The sequence below is a fragment of the Aythya fuligula genome, chromosome Z, assembly GCF_009819795.1.
Source record: "Aythya fuligula isolate bAytFul2 chromosome Z, bAytFul2.pri, whole genome shotgun sequence".
NCBI classification, from domain to species: domain Eukaryota; kingdom Metazoa; phylum Chordata; class Aves; order Anseriformes; family Anatidae; genus Aythya; species Aythya fuligula.
In genome coordinates, this window is record NC_045593.1 from 10,462,779 (window position 1) to 10,481,794 (window position 19,016).

At 40.4% G+C, this 19,016-nt stretch overlaps 1 protein-coding gene across 7 annotated transcripts in view; it reads left to right on the forward strand.

Moving 5' to 3' along the window:
• The window catches only part of UNC13B (unc-13 homolog B), a 212,908-nt gene that overhangs the window by 129,697 nt on the left and 64,195 nt on the right, over positions 1-19,016 (forward strand). For all 7 annotated transcript variants that reach the window (XM_032205600.1, XM_032205604.1, XM_032205601.1 and 4 more), the window contains 3 exons: positions 53-272; positions 8,501-8,728; positions 9,019-9,160. In XM_032205600.1, coding sequence (XP_032061491.1) covers positions 53-272; positions 8,501-8,728; positions 9,019-9,160 — 590 coding nt within the window. The remainder of the gene's footprint in view (positions 1-52; positions 273-8,500; positions 8,729-9,018; positions 9,161-19,016) is intronic.

Genomic DNA, 19,016 nt, shown 5'->3' on the forward strand with positions numbered 1-19,016 from the left:
CAGGTTCAGACACCTTCCCGGATGTTGGTTTATGTGTGTTCTTGTCTTTCAGAAATCTCATGTCTATAAGAAGACCTTGCAAGCCTTAATTTACCCTATCTCTTGTACAACCCCACACAACTTTGAAGTGTGGACAGCCACAACTCCTACCTACTGCTATGAATGTGAGGGGCTGTTATGGGGTATTGCACGGCAGGGAATGCGCTGCGCTGAATGTGGGGTCAAATGCCACGAGAAGTGCCAAGACTTGCTCAACGCTGACTGCTTACAGAGTGAGTAGCGGTTTTGCAGCTTTCTGTCCAGCACAGTGGAACATGGCTGTTCAAGAAGCGTTACAAGAGCTTTCCTAATTATAAAGGTGATACCTCAATGCTAAGTGAAGATGTATCTGTTAAAATGACTGTCTTTTCAGAAAAGGTGCCATTAGGCTAAACCTGTGCTCGTCACCCTGTGGATGCAGCTCCACTGATGCAGGAGAACTTCTTTGCAATGTTGTACTTTGTGTGCTTTAAAGGAAGGTTTAGTAATTGACTCTTTCACATGTATACACACACAAATATCTATCTATCTATCTATTTATCTATCTATCTATCTATATAGATAGATATAGATCTCTATATATTATATATATATATATATATATATATATATATATATATCTGGAGAGACGAGAGAGAGTTTGTTTAACCTGTGTAATGTGTTTAATCTCTCTCTGTGTCAGCACAAGTGGCATGTTTGCTAGCATTTCCTGCATGGAAGAGAGGCAGCAAGGGCAAGTGAATAGGCTACTAAGCTGGATATTCTGATTCCTATTCTGTCCATCATGCCCTGGTATCTTAGTCAGGTTTTATTTAAACGTTCAGTCTGTTTTACTGGATTTTAAGCAGTGGGTTCCTGCTTAGCGGATACTGCCCATGGACTTAGCCAGGATTCTCTATACCAAGTGCAGATTGTCAAGGCATGTTGCCATTTGAATAGAAGTGCCCTGTGGTTGAGTCTCTATAGAGACCTAAGTCTGAATGAGGACAGATGAGGGGTCAGATACGAAGGTATTATTTAAGCGTATGGGCAGTATCTCATCTTACTACTAGCAGTTCTGTTTATTTTGTTTTTCTGCAGTGTTCAAAACCTGAGCCCTCTCTTCAAAGAAAGCAAAGAGCTAATAATTTGCATAGTAAAAGAGACCTTGCCCATACAATGGAGAAGTTTAAACAGATTTAAACAGAAAAAAAAGAAAGAAAGAAAAAGTATGATTTTAGGCATCTGGTTTGGGCAGATTATTTTTATTTGCTCCTAAAGCTGTTTCTTGATTTGGTCTCAAATTTATATTCCTGCTTGAGAGCAAAATATCTTAGCCTAAATGGAATAGAAGTTTCCACTGTGTAAGTGTTAAATCTTGAGTAGGAAGGTGGGGCTGCTTCTGTTCGCTCTTGATTTTTTTGGTGTTCCAGCTTGAAGTCAGAAAGAATCAGAAGTTTGTGATGTAAAAAACAGCTTATTGAAAATCCGTGTCAGCACTTACAGGAGTATAGGGAGTCAAATCCCATACCTATCTCAGACTCTAGTTATTTGGAAAAGCCAGACTGGATGATCCTGCAAGGGATACCTAAAGGATCATAAGTCACTTGTTTTTCTTAAACCTTATCATGACACTTTACATAGACATTGTTGCTGCATGTATTTTTGATGCGTGCAGAGTTTTTAAATAAGTCATAGTTAGGACTGATGATCTATGGTAAGTTTGTAGAGTTCACCAGAACCATATGCTAACTTGTGATTTTCAGTATTTGAGATGAAAAGCTGTTGATATGTGTATCCAGGCTTAATTCAGATGCACATCCAAGATGTTGCAGTGTCATGATGGAGTCATGATATCTCAGTATGGGAAAACGCTATTGATAGCAGAGGAAAATTAGGCTTGCATGAGCAGCAGTGAGGAAACAGGCACAAAGCTGTACAGAGGAGAGGTAATGAAGTCAAAAACAATAGAAGGAAAACTAAGTTTAACTAATGGTAAAGAGGAAAAAAGCATTCCTGCAGAGGGCAGCTGTGGCAATCCACGTCAAAGAAGGACTCAGACAAGGAAGGGTACTGGGCAGAGGTCAATTGTAAAGGAGAAAATGTGTGAGATATGAGTTTGCTTGTTCATCTTTCAAAAGAGAGGCCTGGCAGTGTGGAACACGAGGACAGGAATGATGCTATTTCAGGAACCTAAGAATAGCCATACTGGGTCTAGCCCAAAATCATCTTTCTAAAGAGATGTGATGGAGCCCAAGGCAAATGCGTAAGACATGCAGTGAAGAGCTTCTGTGATGCTATGTTTAATAGCAGGTAGTGATGGCTTTGAAAATTTGTCTAATCCTTCTTTGAACATTTTTATACCTGAACTATGGTGGGGAAGAGGGAGATGTACAGCAGTGAGAAAGATGGTCTGTTTAAGCTTACCATTTACAAAATTAAACATAGAATAAATTTGCTTCAAGAAAATTAAAGGTAGAAGCTACAAGATAACTTCAACGATGAGAACAGGGAGTCTCTGGAACAGCCTCTGAAAAATAACTGTGGGGGCAGTTTATCTAATCTCTGTTTGGAGTTAAATAAGTTTGTGCAATGGGCTGTGGGATGTGATGTTGGCAAAAGACTGTGCACTTCTGTGTATAACAGAGGCAACAGCTGGAACCAACTCTACTTTTCAGATACATTGAAGTAACAGATAAGGTCTTGTTATTTTATTCTCTAGGACTGCAGATGTTTGCTTTTCACATTTTCTTTCAAAACGTAAAGATATTACAGCATGGAGAGTTTAAAAAAACAAACAAACAGAGGGGAAGCAAATGAGTGTGCTGTGCTCAAAACAGGTGAAGAACACATAGTAAGGTAAAAACAAGAACAAAACAAACACAACCCCACGAAACTTCACAGACTCAGTTATTTGAAAACTGCCCAGCAGCAGAACAGGGGAGATACAGAGGCCATAAGCTGGAGCTATGAAGCTACCAATGTGAGAGTAGTAGGTAACATTGTGTGGGGTGGAGACAAAAGGGAAATTGAAGACATCAGTTGTATAATTAAAAGGAAGAGAAGGCAGAGGAAAGACAGTGCTGGGAAATTAAGATAACACTGCAGCCAATATGTGGATGTGCTGCTGGGCTGGGGAAAAAATGTTATTGATACTAGAAGTCTAAGTTTTTTTCAGGAAACTGTGTTCTTTCTTTTGGCATGCTAAAATTCTTCTAATGGGAACCCACAAGGCTAGAAAAAGATGGAGAAAACATGAATTATTTTTTTTATATGCTTGAAGAGCATAGACTGTGCTTGAGGAATGAGAAATGGGTGATTCTGGGGCCCAAGCAATAGTGTAGAGATCCAATAAGTCTGAGACTGAAGTTTCTCATATAGTGAACTGGAGGGGTTTCTGTATAAAATAAGTTTTACTATTGCTGGTGGGGTTTTTCTCTTTAAAATAAAAAAAAAGTGTTCTCAAAATCTATCATCACTTTATCATCACTTGAGCATCTAATTAAGGCTTCCAGAAAATGTTGCATTGGAGGAGTAAAATGAGTTTTCAGGCTGGTAACAAGTACAGTTTTATTGATTGGGCCTTAATACCTCAGGATGTATCTTCATTCAAGTCTGTGCAAGTCTTCCTGAAAATGTTGCATTGGAGTAAATTGAATTTTCAGGCTGGTCACAAATTCTGTTGTCTATATTTTGAATTTTGGGGTAGATGCTTTGGGACCTTAGAATCAGGATGTGATGTTTATCCATCTGCTATGCTACAGTGCTGGGAAATAAATGGATCTCTCTCCCCAAGTCTATGAGAATTCAGTTTGGTTATTTCTTCTAAGGGCTTTTTACTTACTGTCTATATTTTAAGAAACTGAGTATCTGATAACAGTGAAAAAATATGTAGGACTGTAGCAATAAGATACCCAAATTCAGCAGTGCTTTGTTGCAGTTTGAAACAAAATCCACTTGTGTAAAATTGGGTGCTTCTTCCCTATTGAAGCTAATTTGCTCATCGTGTCTATGAAACTGCCTCAATGCCTTTGTCTGGTAGGCAATTAAGAATGTGTTTAGAATGTATTTCCAGGAAACGTTGCATCCAAGGAATGACACCCAACAGAGATGAAAGGTATCAATATTTTATCGGAATTTTCTTAAAGAGCAAAACAGCAAAAGCAACTTTCAGCCTCCTAGCTTTTAGGGTTCAGCATTTTTGTTTTGTTTTGTTTCAAGTGTTGTGTGATGGGACATGCCTTGCAGATCAGTTCAACAAGGCTGTTCCATGAATTGGCAATATTTGAAATGCAGTAAGGCTGGAATTATTTGTGGCATGTGTACTGCAGCCATCTGGTTAATGGCTCTGTTGGCACCAAGCTGTTAACTCTGAGAGCATTAAAAGTCTAAGTTTCTGTATTCTAGGTACTTTCAAGATCCTATTCTGACGATGGAGAACTTTACCTTTTCATTATAATATCATAAATACTTGCTCTAGGGAAGATGCTCTCTATCTTTCACCTGTTCCTGGAGGTCTCACTGGTTGGGTACAATTCCTTTCTTACTTGGCTGGAAATGGATGGATAGATGTTTTGTTTTTTTTTTTTGTTTGTTTGGTTGGTTGGTTGGTTGGTTGGTTTTTATATATCCTCATAGCATATAAAGCTTTTGAAAAAAGGGGGCTTTATCTCTTGCCCTGAACACCAGTGTGCTACTAACTGAAATACAACTGGTTGGGAAATGTTGATATCAAAGGAAGCCTTATGATGGCTGAGGATGGATGTGCAGGATGCAGAGAAATGGATGCAGAAAAGTAGGCAGAATTAGGAAGAGGGTGGAAGGGAAGGATGTTACACTAGTGAAGTACTGACAAAAGGGAGATGCACAGTCCTGGACTAGCATTTGGAAAGCCCTAGTATTCTGATTCTGCAAGTATATGTCTCGTTTCCCAGCAGTGATGCTAATCTAAGTCCTCAATAGACTACAGGTAAACCTGAGGAAAGAAATTACCCTGGGATATCAAAATACAGTTCTCTGGAGATCTTAAAACTGAGGAATTGAGATCTCAAGCTTCAAACTTGTATTGAACATGAAATCTCTGTTGTGTAATTAGTTATATTAGTGCTGTTTTATGGTGCACTGGAGCAACAAACCTAGTGCTGAACGCCCTGCTTGGTACTGTTTTGTCTCTTGGGGCTTTGGTTCACCGTTGGAATTGTTCAGCACTTTTTGACTCAGAACTGGAAGTCTGGCATGTTTTTTGGGTTTTGGATGAGAAAGTTCTGTGTTGCACTCTGAACAGATTGCATTCCAGAGACTGGCTCCGTGAGTGGACTGTTAGGGAGACCAATAAGTCACTCTTGCGATAATCATCTTGGCTTCGGCGTTGAATGATGATTAGGCACCATGGTGATGAATGCTTGTTTGCTTCCCAAATCTTGTGCAGGAAAATATTTGCACAGAAGGAAGAAGGATACCTTTATTTGAAACTCGAATATCTATTTTAAGTTTTGTGAATATATAATTTCTAAGCATTATCCGCCTACTGAACAGCTGCCTTCTATCCTGCTAGTGTTGCTTTCTTGACTTTTTCCTCTTACAGCATCAGATAACAGCACTGGCAGTTTACTAATAGCTGTATCAATACCATTCCCAATATAGTTGTACTTGCTTTCTGTTTCCAGTTATAAATTGACTCATGATTCATTCCTAGGGAGGAAGAGATAAGGAAAGCCCAGATATTATATAGTACCATTTATATGGTACTATCTGTGTCTATACACAGTACTTGTATAGTCCCTTGCCTTTTTATTGCCATTTACAGAACTACTTGAAAAGATGCACCACTGGCCTAAACTTTCTGCAGCTGAATGAATATGATCCAAGTTTAGCTGCAGGAGAGGCACCCTTGACCTTCCAGTGCAGTGACATGCGTTGGGCTTATATCACCTATGTTTTATGTAATTAATCCTCTGATGGTTATTGTGGAAACCATGGTGGTTTTGTACCAACAAGCAGATTTCAAAATTAAGAGCAGATATGTTGTTGTGACAGAGGGTTTGTCTGTTCTTTACTCTGTTATTGTGTATAGTTAAACACAGTGTCTGATTCTAGTTTTTGCACTGCAGTTCATGTGTAACTCCTGCAGGGAGACAAATATCTCTCCTGTGGAGAAATAGTGGAGCCTTTTTTCCTAATAAATCATCTGGGCAGAGTGGGGGAGCAGCATGGATGGAGATGGGCAGTTACCTCTGAATGTCAGGAAGCAGAGCCAGGCCTGAGAGGTGATGAAAGAGAGATGTCTAGGGGTCTGTGTGGCATGGCTTGCATCTTCTGCAGTTCAGGATGCCACAGGCAGCTGCTAGACCCGAAGCAAGTCTTGGTGAATAGCTCCACTATACAAGGTCTCTGGAGGTAGTGGGGACGTGAAATATATTTTTAGCCAGGACTCTTCCATTTATCTATGTTTGCTGTCAAAAGCCTATTCGATGCTTCTGGAGTGCTTGCCATTAAGGCAGTGATGCAGACCACACTGATCCAAAATTGTGTTACCTCTGGTCCCATCTGTGCGATCAGCAGCGAAACATTTGTTTGCAAGCTGCCTGGCTAATAATTTCTTTAGAAAATGTTTCTGAAATAGCGTACTCACTCATTTATGACACTAGCCCTTAATATTTGAGTTTGGTTCTTCATTACCATAAGGTCAGGTCAAAAACAAACTCTGTCCTGCCCTTCGTTGGTATTGTTACAGATTTTAGAATTCCTCATAGGAAAAGCTACTTTTTCAGCTTGGCCTCTTACAGTTTCTGTAGCTCTGCATATACTGTATAGTCCACCTCCATCCCTAAAAGACCTAGTTCTGTTAACGCTGAATAGCATTTCTTATCTGAAGTTCAAAGTATAGCCCCTGGTATCATTTCAATTTCATATTCCTTTAATAAGTGTTGGGTCTGCAGCTGGATGATAGTCTGATACAGGCATCACTTTGGGTAGTGGTAGTTCTTCATCACCGGTGAGTGAAGACAGCAGGGACTACATAATTAATTCCAGTATTTTGATTTCATTTCATCTTAAGCCAACAATAGGAAACTCTGGGGCCTTTTCTCAGATAAATTTTATTGTACTAAATGGAATACTGAACATCAAGCCTCTAGCAAATAAAATGAAAAAAATAATTATCAGGTAATGCAAAATTATGGCTTGTTTTATACCCAGGTCTTTAATAGCATACCTTGGTATGCAGTGTTCTTAATGAACTTCTGAAACTTCAGTGGTCACAGTCTGTTCCAAACTGTGTTTTTATTCTTTTTGGTTTGGATGGTAGAAGTTATAATTGAGTTTTGTTTTATTGAAGTGAATTTAGTAACGGTAAAGGGTATTAGATTGAAGGTCCTAGAAATTGATGTCTTTAGGCAGTATTAGTCACTGGGCACACTTTTGAGCCTGCTAACGAGGTTCCCTGTTATGATGTACTGCTGGGGGGCCTTTATGAGGGTGCATTCACAGAAGTTTGTTCTTCTTGGTCATTAAGTGCTGAAACTGTCTTCGAATGCAAAACAGTAAAGTCTTGTGTTAAGGTGTTCCAGATACCATAGTTGTGCTCTTGATCCAGACGAAAACAATTTTTGGGTATCTTTGTGATTGATGGCTGCCTTTACACAGGCTTGCTCGTGCTATAACACATTTTTAAGGTAATTCATTCAGTATTTGGTGAACAGCTGGGGAAGGTCATTTTTCTAGGACAAGGCTTAATATAAGGTATCTGAAAAAAAACAAGCATGCAAAAGCATATTAAACTAAACTGAAATAATGTCTGAATGTGTTCACAGGACTTTTGTCTTGGTTTAACCATGTCTGATTTAAGGTCATAACTTGAAATCCCTTAAATGCAGACTGCATGTAGAAAGAGGGTGATTCCTGTATTTCATTTCACACCCTGGTTTGTCTGCCCTGTTAGCTCATGTCAGTTTTATTAACTCATTCCTCACATCTGACACAACTGTCTGTGCTTGGGTTCTGACAGCAAACATGGCTGTCAGAATTGAATAGGGAATAGTTGACTCTGGGAGCATTCTTACCTCATAATTAAATTAACTTTTAAAATTTATATGAGGTATGCAAGTGATCAGAGGCCCCTGTTAAAGCAAAATGATGAGAAGAGGGTGCATGCTGATGTCTGCTGTACATGTCTGCTTCGTTTCTGGGTCTTTCTCAATGGCAATGGTGTTGGACTTGAGCCTGTTCTCAGGAGAGCAATCTTGTCCCAGTGATTCTTCTATAAAGAAGAATCTGGACATTCCCCTTCCATTACATTCCAGCTCTTTGTGGTCCAAGTTTTCTTTCATGTATGTTGAAATGGAGGGTCTGACTGTAAGTATCAAGAGCAAGAGGCATAATGTGGAGAGTAGCCCATGACTTTGATCCTGCCACCTATTCAATGAAGCATGACTTGGTGTGTTTGCCTGTTTCTGATGAGCATTGTTTACTTCCTGATGCACAGGAGCAGCAGAGAAGAGCTCAAAGCATGGAGCTGAAGACAGAACCCAGAATTTCATCATGGCCATGAAAGATCGAATGAAAATCCGTGAACGAAACAAGCCAGAGATCTTTGACTTGATTAGAGATGTGTTCTGTGAGAGCAAGTTGACACATGCTCAGCAGATGAAGACGGTGAAGCAGAGTGTTCTTGATGGCACCTCAAAATGGTCAGCAAAGATCACAATCACAGGTGAGTGAAGGGAGGCACAGGTTCCCTCATTCTTGCTTGGGGCCCTAAGGTAAGGAAAAGTTGTGAAACTAGAGAGAGCAGGCTTCCCTCTCTCTGCTCAGTGCACAGGTGGCAGGTGGAGATGCTCCTGCCCCAGGTGTTGTAATGTGCCATGAGCTGAGGCTCATCAGAAAAAACTCTTATGAGTGATATTCCTCTTTCTTTGACCAGGCTGATTTGCTGCTTCATATGGTGTGTGAACACAGAATTATTGGTGAATGGTTATAATAACCCTTCTTTTTTTCTTCCAGTGATGTGTGCTCAGGGTCTGCAAGCCAAAGACAAGACTGGTTCCAGCGATCCGTATGTAACTGTTCAAGTTGGTAAAACAAAGAAGAGGACAAAAACAATTTTTGGGAATCTTAACCCTGTTTGGGAAGAGAAGTTTTATTTGTAAGTACTCTTACAAGGACTCGTAGCCCTCTTTGTGTGATCTGTACTTTGACAGTTATGCCATCTTTGTCAACATGCAATCCCACACTGCCTGTAGTGTATGAAGGTTTTATTTCTGCTTGACATTGTGTGCCCATCTGGAGGGTTGATGTCTGTAATAATGTATGTAGTGCACGCTTGTCCACTTGATCTTTCTTGCTTTTATATAGATAAATTGTCTGCTCTGTGAGCGTTCTTACATTAATGTTTCTAGAGAAAGATAAAGAAAGGAAAATCTTTAACTTGGTGACTTTTGTTCCTGTATAATAGAAGTAGTTTCAAAATTATTTGGAATATAAAAGAGTGAAGTTTGTATAAAAGGCTGAGCAAACTTTCTGTGACCTGCTGCTGTGATTGGTGTTTGACCAACAAAGGTTAAAGGTAGCTATTTGTTTGTCACTTGTCTGCAACACTGCCATCTCCCCCTTTAGTTCAGGAAAATCAATGTAACAATAACTTGAGGGATTATCTGCTTTCAAGATGAGCAATGTATCCATGTCTGAATTGAGAAGAAAGGCTGGAGGCACATTTTTTTTAAGTATCAAATATGTTCAAAAGACTGAAGAATGTATTATTCTATCCTGCTTTTATTGAATAAGTAAACACTACCCTCAATTTATCATTGAACACAATACAACACAAAAGGGAGATGTGAAATCTACTGGGTAAGTAGTTTCTGAAGATTCTGGATGATCTCTTTCAACCCCAGACATCTTTATTTCTTCTCTTTTTTTCCCCCTCCTTGTTTTTCCCTTGTGCTTGAAGTGAGCTCTCTGCAAGCTGAAATTATATATTACAATCAAGCTTATATCAATCTAACTTTGTCTTTAAAATGCACAGTCCAAACAAAATTATTTTAAAGTAGTTTTGAGCTCCTCATTAACATCAGAAATATCTCAGTGCTATTTTGAGAGAGTAAGTTCTTGGGTTTTTATTTATTTATTAAGTTTATTCTTACTTTAATCCAAAGTAACGGAACCTCTTGGTAAGTAGTAAGTATGCTTAGATGCCATTTGGTTAACTCCAGTCACAATAGCAGTAAGTCTGTGTGGGAGCCTTAAGGACCTTGATTTACCATGCCAAGTAGTTACCATGGTATTTGCAGTGTGTTCCCTTCTAATTTTAGGAGCTTCAACAAATACTATGTTTAAAGATAGATAGCACAACGTGATAAATGTCACAGTTTTAACAGTGCTGCTGTTTAGATTTTATCTGTGTCTATGATTCAGCAGATAATATGCTGCTGGGCATTAGAGTTGATGCTACTTTGAATCTTATCTATGTCTAGGTGGTTGTTTTAATTGCCTTGGAATAGCAGGAAGAGGTAAATGAAATGATGACTGTATCCAGATCAAATGCAGGAGATCACTCAGTACTGGCATCCATGTGCTGTTTTATTGGTTGATGTCAAAGCTCAACATATGCTGGATGAGGAGAATCATTTAAAAGTGTGTGCAGTGCCAGTCTTTTTACATGCCTTTTTTTTTTTCCCCTCCATGTGTGGGTCATTTTTTTAGAGCTTACTACTCTAAAAATTGATGAAATCTTCTACCCTCCATAATCCAATGGAAAGTTAAATCCACAAAGGCATGACAATACCCATTACTTACCAAGCTTTTTTACAAGAGATTGCTACAACAATTGAGGTGCTCAATTTTGAGGGTTGAGGGTGCATGTGGTTTTTATATAGTTAAGTTAACTTGTTATAGTGGGAGAAAGATGTTAAGGTAGTTTTTAAAAGCCTACTTAGCAGCAGATGTATGAGAAGTCTGATGTTCAGAACACTAAAATATTTCAGTGGGTGCAAGATACACAAGTAGAGAGAGTTCAGGTCAGTGTTGTATAGGTTAGTAATTGCTGTTCCTCTACTGCTTGGCTTGTTGGACAGATTTGTTTGCAGCTGGTGTTCATTAGGTGCCCAGTGTCTTTTATTGGATCACAATTCCACCATAGTTTCAAAGGTTGGTTATGGAATCAAAAACATGTGTGTATCAGTTGTCATAGTGTTATTGTAATCCATGACATAAGCTGAGGCAGATTGCATACAGCTGAGCAATACAATAATTTCCACAGACTCAGTAAAGTTTATTAAAAGCAGCTTAAACAAGTTTTAAAAACTTTAAGGCTGCAATAACTATTTGAAATAGCTTCTCTGTGCTTACTTACAGTGGTGGATGGAAAAGTACATTAACTTAAAGCCATATTTAAGGAGATGTTGTGGTAGTTCTGACCCAATTTGGAAGTCCAAATTTAGAACTGTATTTTAGAAAAAGACAAGGTTGAAAAGACTTTGGGTTTTCATTATAAGCACTATTTAGGTCATTACTAGGCTATGTCACTTGGGCTTCTGCTTAGATTAATGACCAGTTCTTAGAGCATGTTCATCACCAGGCAGGTGTCTTGTTTCTTTCTGAAAATCATCTGTTTGTATATTTTCATCCTTACCTTTAGGAAACATGTTACAGAGAACTTGCCTTTCAATTAAGTTTGAACACCTATTAAAATACAAGGAGCTGATCTTTCTGCTCAGTTCAAGGAGTTGCAGGCTTGATGCAGAGACTCCCCATGTATGGTGCCTGGGAGGATGAAGCTTGATAGGAGACTCCAGACATTGCTGCAAGTAAAAAAAAAAAAAAGTTCTATCAGCAAGCACTAATGAATTGTGCTTCCCTTGGCTTTACATTCTGTTCCTATTTTGTTATAATCCCAGATCCCTTTCCTTATAGCTATGTTGAGCAGGCTAATAGGTATTCCTCTTCATTTGCCCTCTAGACTTATCTTCGATGCCCTCAGCCTCTCTTGCCCTTAACTCTGGACAGAAAGCAGTATGTATCCTATCTTCAGTTGGTTCTGAGTTGTCTGGTTTGATGGGTACATAAAAGACATGTGGCTGCTGACTTTCCAAGAATGGTAGCTAGTTTGGAGATCTCTTCTCCATCTAGCTGGTAACTTTTCACAAAGTGTGTTGAAATGCAGAACCTTTGAAAAGAAATTTGTTATGAACTCATATCCCTAGGAAACAGCCCAGTAATGTGAGAGGGAAGATATTTTTGTAATCTCCAGTGCAATTAAGACAAGGCTTTAATTCTCCATTTAGACATAATTTAGACTATAGGTAGAAAATACTGGCTTTCTAGTAATCTCTCTTTGTAAAGGCTGAAACTGAGCATCTATTTGAACAAGTTACAGTGGTAGACAGGTTTTAAGAGTTCCATTTTAATAGAAGAATTGTGGGCTCAGCTACAGATTTGCTGTCCATACCATTTTTTATTTATTTTTTTTTTTTTTAGGAAGGAACGCAGTCTTAAATGATGAGCACTAGAAGTTACTGGATGCAAACAGGGCTTTGCTAGGTTTCTTGGCCTAGGCACAAAATGACTCCCTCATTTTAAAGTAAAATCCCCTTGAAGTTGTATTGTCTGAATATATCTGTGCACAAGGCCTTAATGGTGAGTGTGAAATCATTGCCTGGAACAGATTGCATTGTCAATGGGCAGTTTGCAAGAGGCACGTTTGTTCTCTTACTACAGAAGACTAACTCAGTTAAAGTAAATGTGGTGCCTCCTGCTAGCAGATAACCAATATTTTACTAGGACATGCAGAGCCACAGATGATATACATTCCTGTTAATCCTTTGGGAATGGTGCTTTTGCATAGCTAACCACTGTGTTGTCACCCAAAAGGTTCCATTTGGTTGCTCAGTTTTCCTTTCACCTGCTGAGCTTGTTATCAAGCTCAGCATCTTTCAGTAATCTCTGTGGTTATATGAGATTGTTTCAGTGTTGTTTTTTAGTCTTTACCTTTGGAGACCACCATGTTTATAAATGTCACTGGAACTCTGACTCCTCAGCCTCCTCTGTTCATTGCGTGGCAAGGACCGTTTGGTTGTCTTGCTTTCTTTATTCTGTAGGTACTGCAGATGCTGAAAATGGCACTCTGATGAAATCCTGCTTGTTTCCCTGCTCAGTGACCAATGTGAAATTTATATTTGAATTAAAATTGATGCCCCGTGGCAAGCACCTTTTGGAAAGCTGTGTTAATATAGCTAAGGATGTAATGCTCAGAATCACTTTATCTGCTCTTTGTAGTTAGGAGAGCTGCATGATTAATTTGTGCAGCCAGTGTTGTAGCATTGGGTAACGGCAAAATGATTGTACTTGTTAACAAGCTTCATGCAACTAAGAACAGAAAATTCATTTCTTTGTTCTTAGACAGCAAAACTGGAACTCACAGCATATTCTTGTGCTGTTGTGCTTAACTTATAAACTGCTAAGGATTTTAGCTTTGTTCTCTTATCACTCTGATTTTGCTTTCAGTGTATTTTTTGCTATCTTTTTTTTCTCCCTGACTAAAGAGCCTTGGTATCATTTAAAAATTCATCTGACCTGCAAAGTTTTGTAATCTATTCCCATTGAGGCTGGCCACAGCAGACCTCCAGCTGGATGCTGCCATTTCTAGACACTTTCATTTGAACCACACCCAAATCTTCCTGCTTTTAAAGACAGACCATTTCCTAAAGACTTATTTCCTGAAGTGTATGTAGTTACAACTCTTTGTGGGCTTCTCATACTGATTACTGTAACTACTCTTTTTGATTTTCCAGAAAACCATTTTGATTTTTTTTTTGGCACTTTGTTCCTCAGAAGCTAAAATGTTTGCAGGTCCTGAAGTTCTGCTGATCTGTTCTTCTGTCCTGTACATTTTCCCACCTCCTGCACTCTCATCCCCTACTTCTGCAAGCTGCTCTGCCCTTTTTGTCTGTCCTCTACCACTGCATAAAATATTCTCTGCACCAGACTGTGAAACTTTACAGGCCCTTCTTGAGGGCTGCATCTGCAATTGTGCAGAAGGGAAACTGCTCATAGAACATGGCTATATAAATATTCGCTAGACTCTTTGAACCATAAATATTTTTTTTTAATATCAAAGCACAACAAAACTACTTAAATCTGGGCTTGACTTGACCTACTTTTAAATCTGCAAAATATTGTTGATACCTCTGCTCCTTCACTTCAGTCGTTTGTTCTTGCTATATCTGCTTCTTGCTTTTTGTCTTTATTAGCCTGTCAGCTCTACAAAGCAGGGGCTGTCTTCCTCTCTGTAAGTTGCCAAGCACACAGCAGAGTCATGATTGCACTGGGGCCTCTGGGCTCTCCTGTTCTTCAGGCAGAAAATATGAGAAAACAACATAGTTTAAGAAAACATCTTCATGTGAAATGGGTGTGTTGAATGATAGGGTTGTGTTGGCTTCTTACCTCTCTAATCCACACAGTGCATTTTAGAGATGGACAATCTATGTCTGAAGGCAATATTAATGGAGTGAAACTGAGGTCTGGGTGTATCCTGCAGGGTTAACGTCCTGATAACACCTTTCTTGAGATGAGAAGTCGATTGGAAAGAAATATCCACGTGGATGTGTGTGGTGGTTTTACTCAGGTCAGCAGCCAAGCTCCACCACAACAGCTCTCTCACTCCCCCTCCTCATAGGAAAAGGGGGAAGAAAAGATGATGGAAAGGGCTCGGGTTGAGATAATGGCAGGGAGATCACTCACCAATTATCATGATGGGCAAAAGAGACTCAGTGTAAGGAGATTAATAAAATTTATTCCCTATTAATAACAAGCTAGAGCAGTGAGAAACAAAAGAAACTAAAAACACCTTCCCCCCATCCACCCTCTTCCACCTCCTCCTCCCAAGCAATGCAGGGGAACGGGCAATGGGGGCTGCGGTCTGTCCCTCTCCCTCACGGTCACTCTGCCCCTGCTCCCTGTGGGGTCCCTCCCACGGGATGCCATCCTTCCCAAACTGAGCCCGTGGGGGCTTCCCACAGGCAGCAGCTCTCCAAGCACTGCTCCCACACAGCTCCGTCCCACAGGGTCCATCCCCCAGGAGCAAACTGCTCCAATCTGGGTCCCCCACGGGTGGGGGCAGCTCCCCCCAGACTCCCTGCTCCTGCGTGGGCTCCTCTCCACGGGCTGCAGCTCCGGCTCAGGGCCTGCTCCTGCGGGGGCTCTCCATGGGCCGCAGCCTCCTCCAGGCCACATCCACCTGCTCCACCGGGGGCTCCTCCACCCATGGGGGGGCTGCAGCGTGGAGATCTGCTCCATGGGGCACCCATGGGCTGCAGGGGGACAGCCTGCTCCACCAGGGGCCTCTCCACAGCCCGCAGGGAAACTGCTGCTGCCTGCCTGGAGCACCTCCTGCTGCACTCACCTGGGGGCTGCAGGGCTGCTTCTCACTCCTCACTCTTCCAGCTGCTGTTGCATAGCATTTTTTTCTCTTTCTTAAATCTGCTCACCCAGAGGCACAAACAGTATCGCTTATTAGCTTGGCTTTGGGCCGCAGCGGAACCATCTGAAAACAGGCCCTTATCTGACATGGGTCAGTTTCTGGATTCTTCTCACAGAAGCTACTCCTACAGCCCCCCACTACCTAATCCTTGCCACGTAAATCCACTACGATGTGATGCAAATGGGCATTAAAAAACCCTTATGGGTATTTACCAGACTCTTTCTCTTCATGACCATAGATTCACTAATATGAACTAGTGGTGTCAGAAGGATACAGCTTTTTATTTTGGCACTCTCTGTACTCTAAACTTATTATCCTTACTGTGGGTTCCTTTTTCATTTCTTTGTTTTGTAAACTGCTGGACAAAGTTTTATGGGTGTAGACTTTGTATGTCTTCTGGTATAACCTTGCAACCCTTCGAGGTTCCTGCACCCTCACGGGTTGCCGTGTCCCTCTAGCATTCCAGCAGTGGGAGCTTAAGTAAGAATCCTGCAACAACTGATTAACCAATTCAGCACAAATGCCTTTTTATTTTTTCCCCACATCAGAGTACAAATCACTGACTTGAACATATTAGGGTCATTTTTAGATGTTTCCTTTACTTTCTGCCTGCTTTTTTGGAGGACAGGATGCACATGTATTACTCTGTCCCAGACTTCAGCCAGCATCTTAGCCAGTTTGGGCCAACATTCATAGACAGACAGAGGTCTCAAAGTTATTAAAAAACATAGAAAGTGATTGTTAGAAGTTTCAGCTAGATTAGAGGGATACAAATTATTAACTTCATTGTGGTAGACTATAACATAAATTCTGGAGTTGCCTTCTATGCTTAGCCACCAATATACTGATTAGTGTGCATGTATCAGCATGGCACTGTGCACAGGCATCAGAAGTAACAACAACTTTGTGTTTCCCCTCAGCCCAGTTGATAGCTGGGCATGGGAAGATGTCAGAGCACTGACAGCACAGGGGGGATATGTTTGAGTCTGGGGAAGGCCAAGGGGGAATGTGATAGAAGAGCTGGAGGTAGTGTGTGGGATAGGGAGCAAGTCAGCAGAATGAGGTTCTGCTTGCTCCTGCAACTACTGGCTTTAGGTAGGAAACTTCATGGAAAGAAATTCATGATTTTATTTTTTTTCTTGCAGATATAGTGTGCTGTTTCCTAAAAATGTTTCTTTGATACCCTGAAGTATCAAAGTAACCTTTTTAAACATAAAATGGCACGACTGCAAACATCAGAAGAATGTAGATACAAAAGAAAAAGTCATTTTCTGAGTCACGCAACAAAGAGAACCTGGTTTCCAGTTCCTCACACTCTGAAATGGGCATGAACACGTTTGATAGTTTCTTCCCTATGACAAGGTCTCAAAGAGTTTTTTCTTTGCATCCTTTTGGAAAAACTGTGGGAGCTCAGCTGTGTGGTAGACTGGGCAGACACATGTATGCACACATTGTTAGGAAACCACTCTTCACAAAAATGTAGAAGAAGTAGGGCAGGCATCTTCAGAAACTTGCCAGCTCCTGTAGTAATGAAGGGGAAAGTTTCTAGCAGCAGAATGTGTTAGCCACAGTCTTATGGAGCCGGGTTGCTGTCACTAATCAGATGCTATTTTTATTAGCTAGAAAGCCTGCTATCAGTTAAGCTCAAGTTGGCCAATGTTTGTGGTTCTGTTTTGGGGTGTGCTGTAAAAGGTGAGCCAGTGTTGACCCACCTGTCTTCCTTCACTGAAAGAAAAGACTGTGGTTCCTACAGACTTAGATGAAGATGTTTTGTAGGTAAGCCACCAGCCTAAGTCTTTCAGCTGCTGTGAGTGAGTGATAAGGTGCTCTCGCTGGCATGGGAGCAGCATGAGGAATATGAATTGACTGGTCTCTTAAAAACAATAGAAGTGTGGTAAAGTAGAAGTTCCAGTAGCTCAGCAAATGCTACTGCAAAGTCTGCTGTGGCACTTAGCAGTGAGTTATGCTGTTGCAGCCCAAGTGAAGGATGATAGCCACTTGGGGAGTATGGGACAATGCATGTGGAACCTAAAGTAGATTTAGGTCTAAACAGTAAATGTTTTCCTAAAGGAAAGAGCAAGTTTTTGAACATTGGTAGTAAAGACAAGTAAGATCAAAGCTGTCTTAACAAAGAACTGCAGTGCCAGAAGGTGAGGTCTGAAGAAGTCAGGAGTTAACTTGTTGGTGCTTTGTAAATGCCACTGTGTACTGATCTGTGTTTTTAGGCACATGTGTCCTTCTGAACATTTAAGGTACTGCCAGGATGTACACTTGTGTACTGTGTCAGGAACAGAGGATTTCTTTCATGTGCTTATGATGTGTTGCTGGTATGCACTCAGATAAACTAGAGAGCTACAGAAAGCAGCAGTCCAAGCATTCCCTGCCTGTGAACACTTGCTGCATGTGTTTGTTTTTTGTTTGTTTGTTTGTTTGTTTTTTGTTTTTTTCAAAGGAAAACATCCTTGAAGTTGAGAAGGAGGAAGGGGAGAAACATTGAACCTTCTTTCTTCTGATCTCTAAATACAGCTTTGATTTTACAGAGAAGGAAGGAAACAAGGATGCTTTCTGTCAGTGATCAAAACTGCCTAGAATTGCTACTAACTTTCACAATAGTAATTCCCAGATATCCCTCTTCACTGGAAAAATCACTAGAAGGTGCAGGGTTTTCTGTTAAGCAGCCCTGGATCACAATAGTGGCAATAAGATCCCAAATGATTTCTTGGTAAGGAGCATGCAAATGCCAGTCATGCCGTATCCTATTGACCGGGTTTAGCAGATCTCTTCTGACCCATTTCTTCCTTCTCCCTGTTGCTTAGCAACAGATGCAGCATGTTAATGTTAAAAAGGCTGGAAAACAGGCCTTCAGCAGAAGTTGCCTGTTTTCATAGGTTTTATTTCCTTGAGGGCAGACATTTGTAGTGGTTATGGTGAGTAATCACCCTTGTCATGGTCTCATGTGAGCATTCAGATTGCTTTATTGTATTGCATGCCCTGTAAATAAGCAGAGCTTTTATTATAAGGTCTTTTTACCCACTTCTGACGTCCAGGAGCCTGTTTGTGTCTACAAAAGGTGTATGAGCACCTACAAAGAAAGGGGGCTGCAAATTCTGCCTGTGCATTAGGGTGAAAGGTGCAGGTTCAGCAAACAGTAAAATGCTTTTTTTTTTTTTTTTATGGAAATATCTTTACTGATCTGCCTAAGACACGGGGAAAGTATCAGTCTCAGCTGTGAATAATAGACAGAATCAATTCCAGTAATTAAATACCAACTTTGCAACTAATATATCCCACCCTTTCATCCCACGCACAGGTAATGTTTGTATCATCTGAATATAATGTATTGTACATTAACACACTACTGCTTTGTGACTGTTCTGAAATAAGAAAACTATCTCCACCTGGGTTATTTATCTTTTTAATTAAAAAAGATCATGAAAAGTGTTTGTCATAGGTATTGACCATGCAGTCCTAGACACTGCATGAGTGTAAACAGAAGTAGCCTTCAACACATACAGCCAAACAGGAG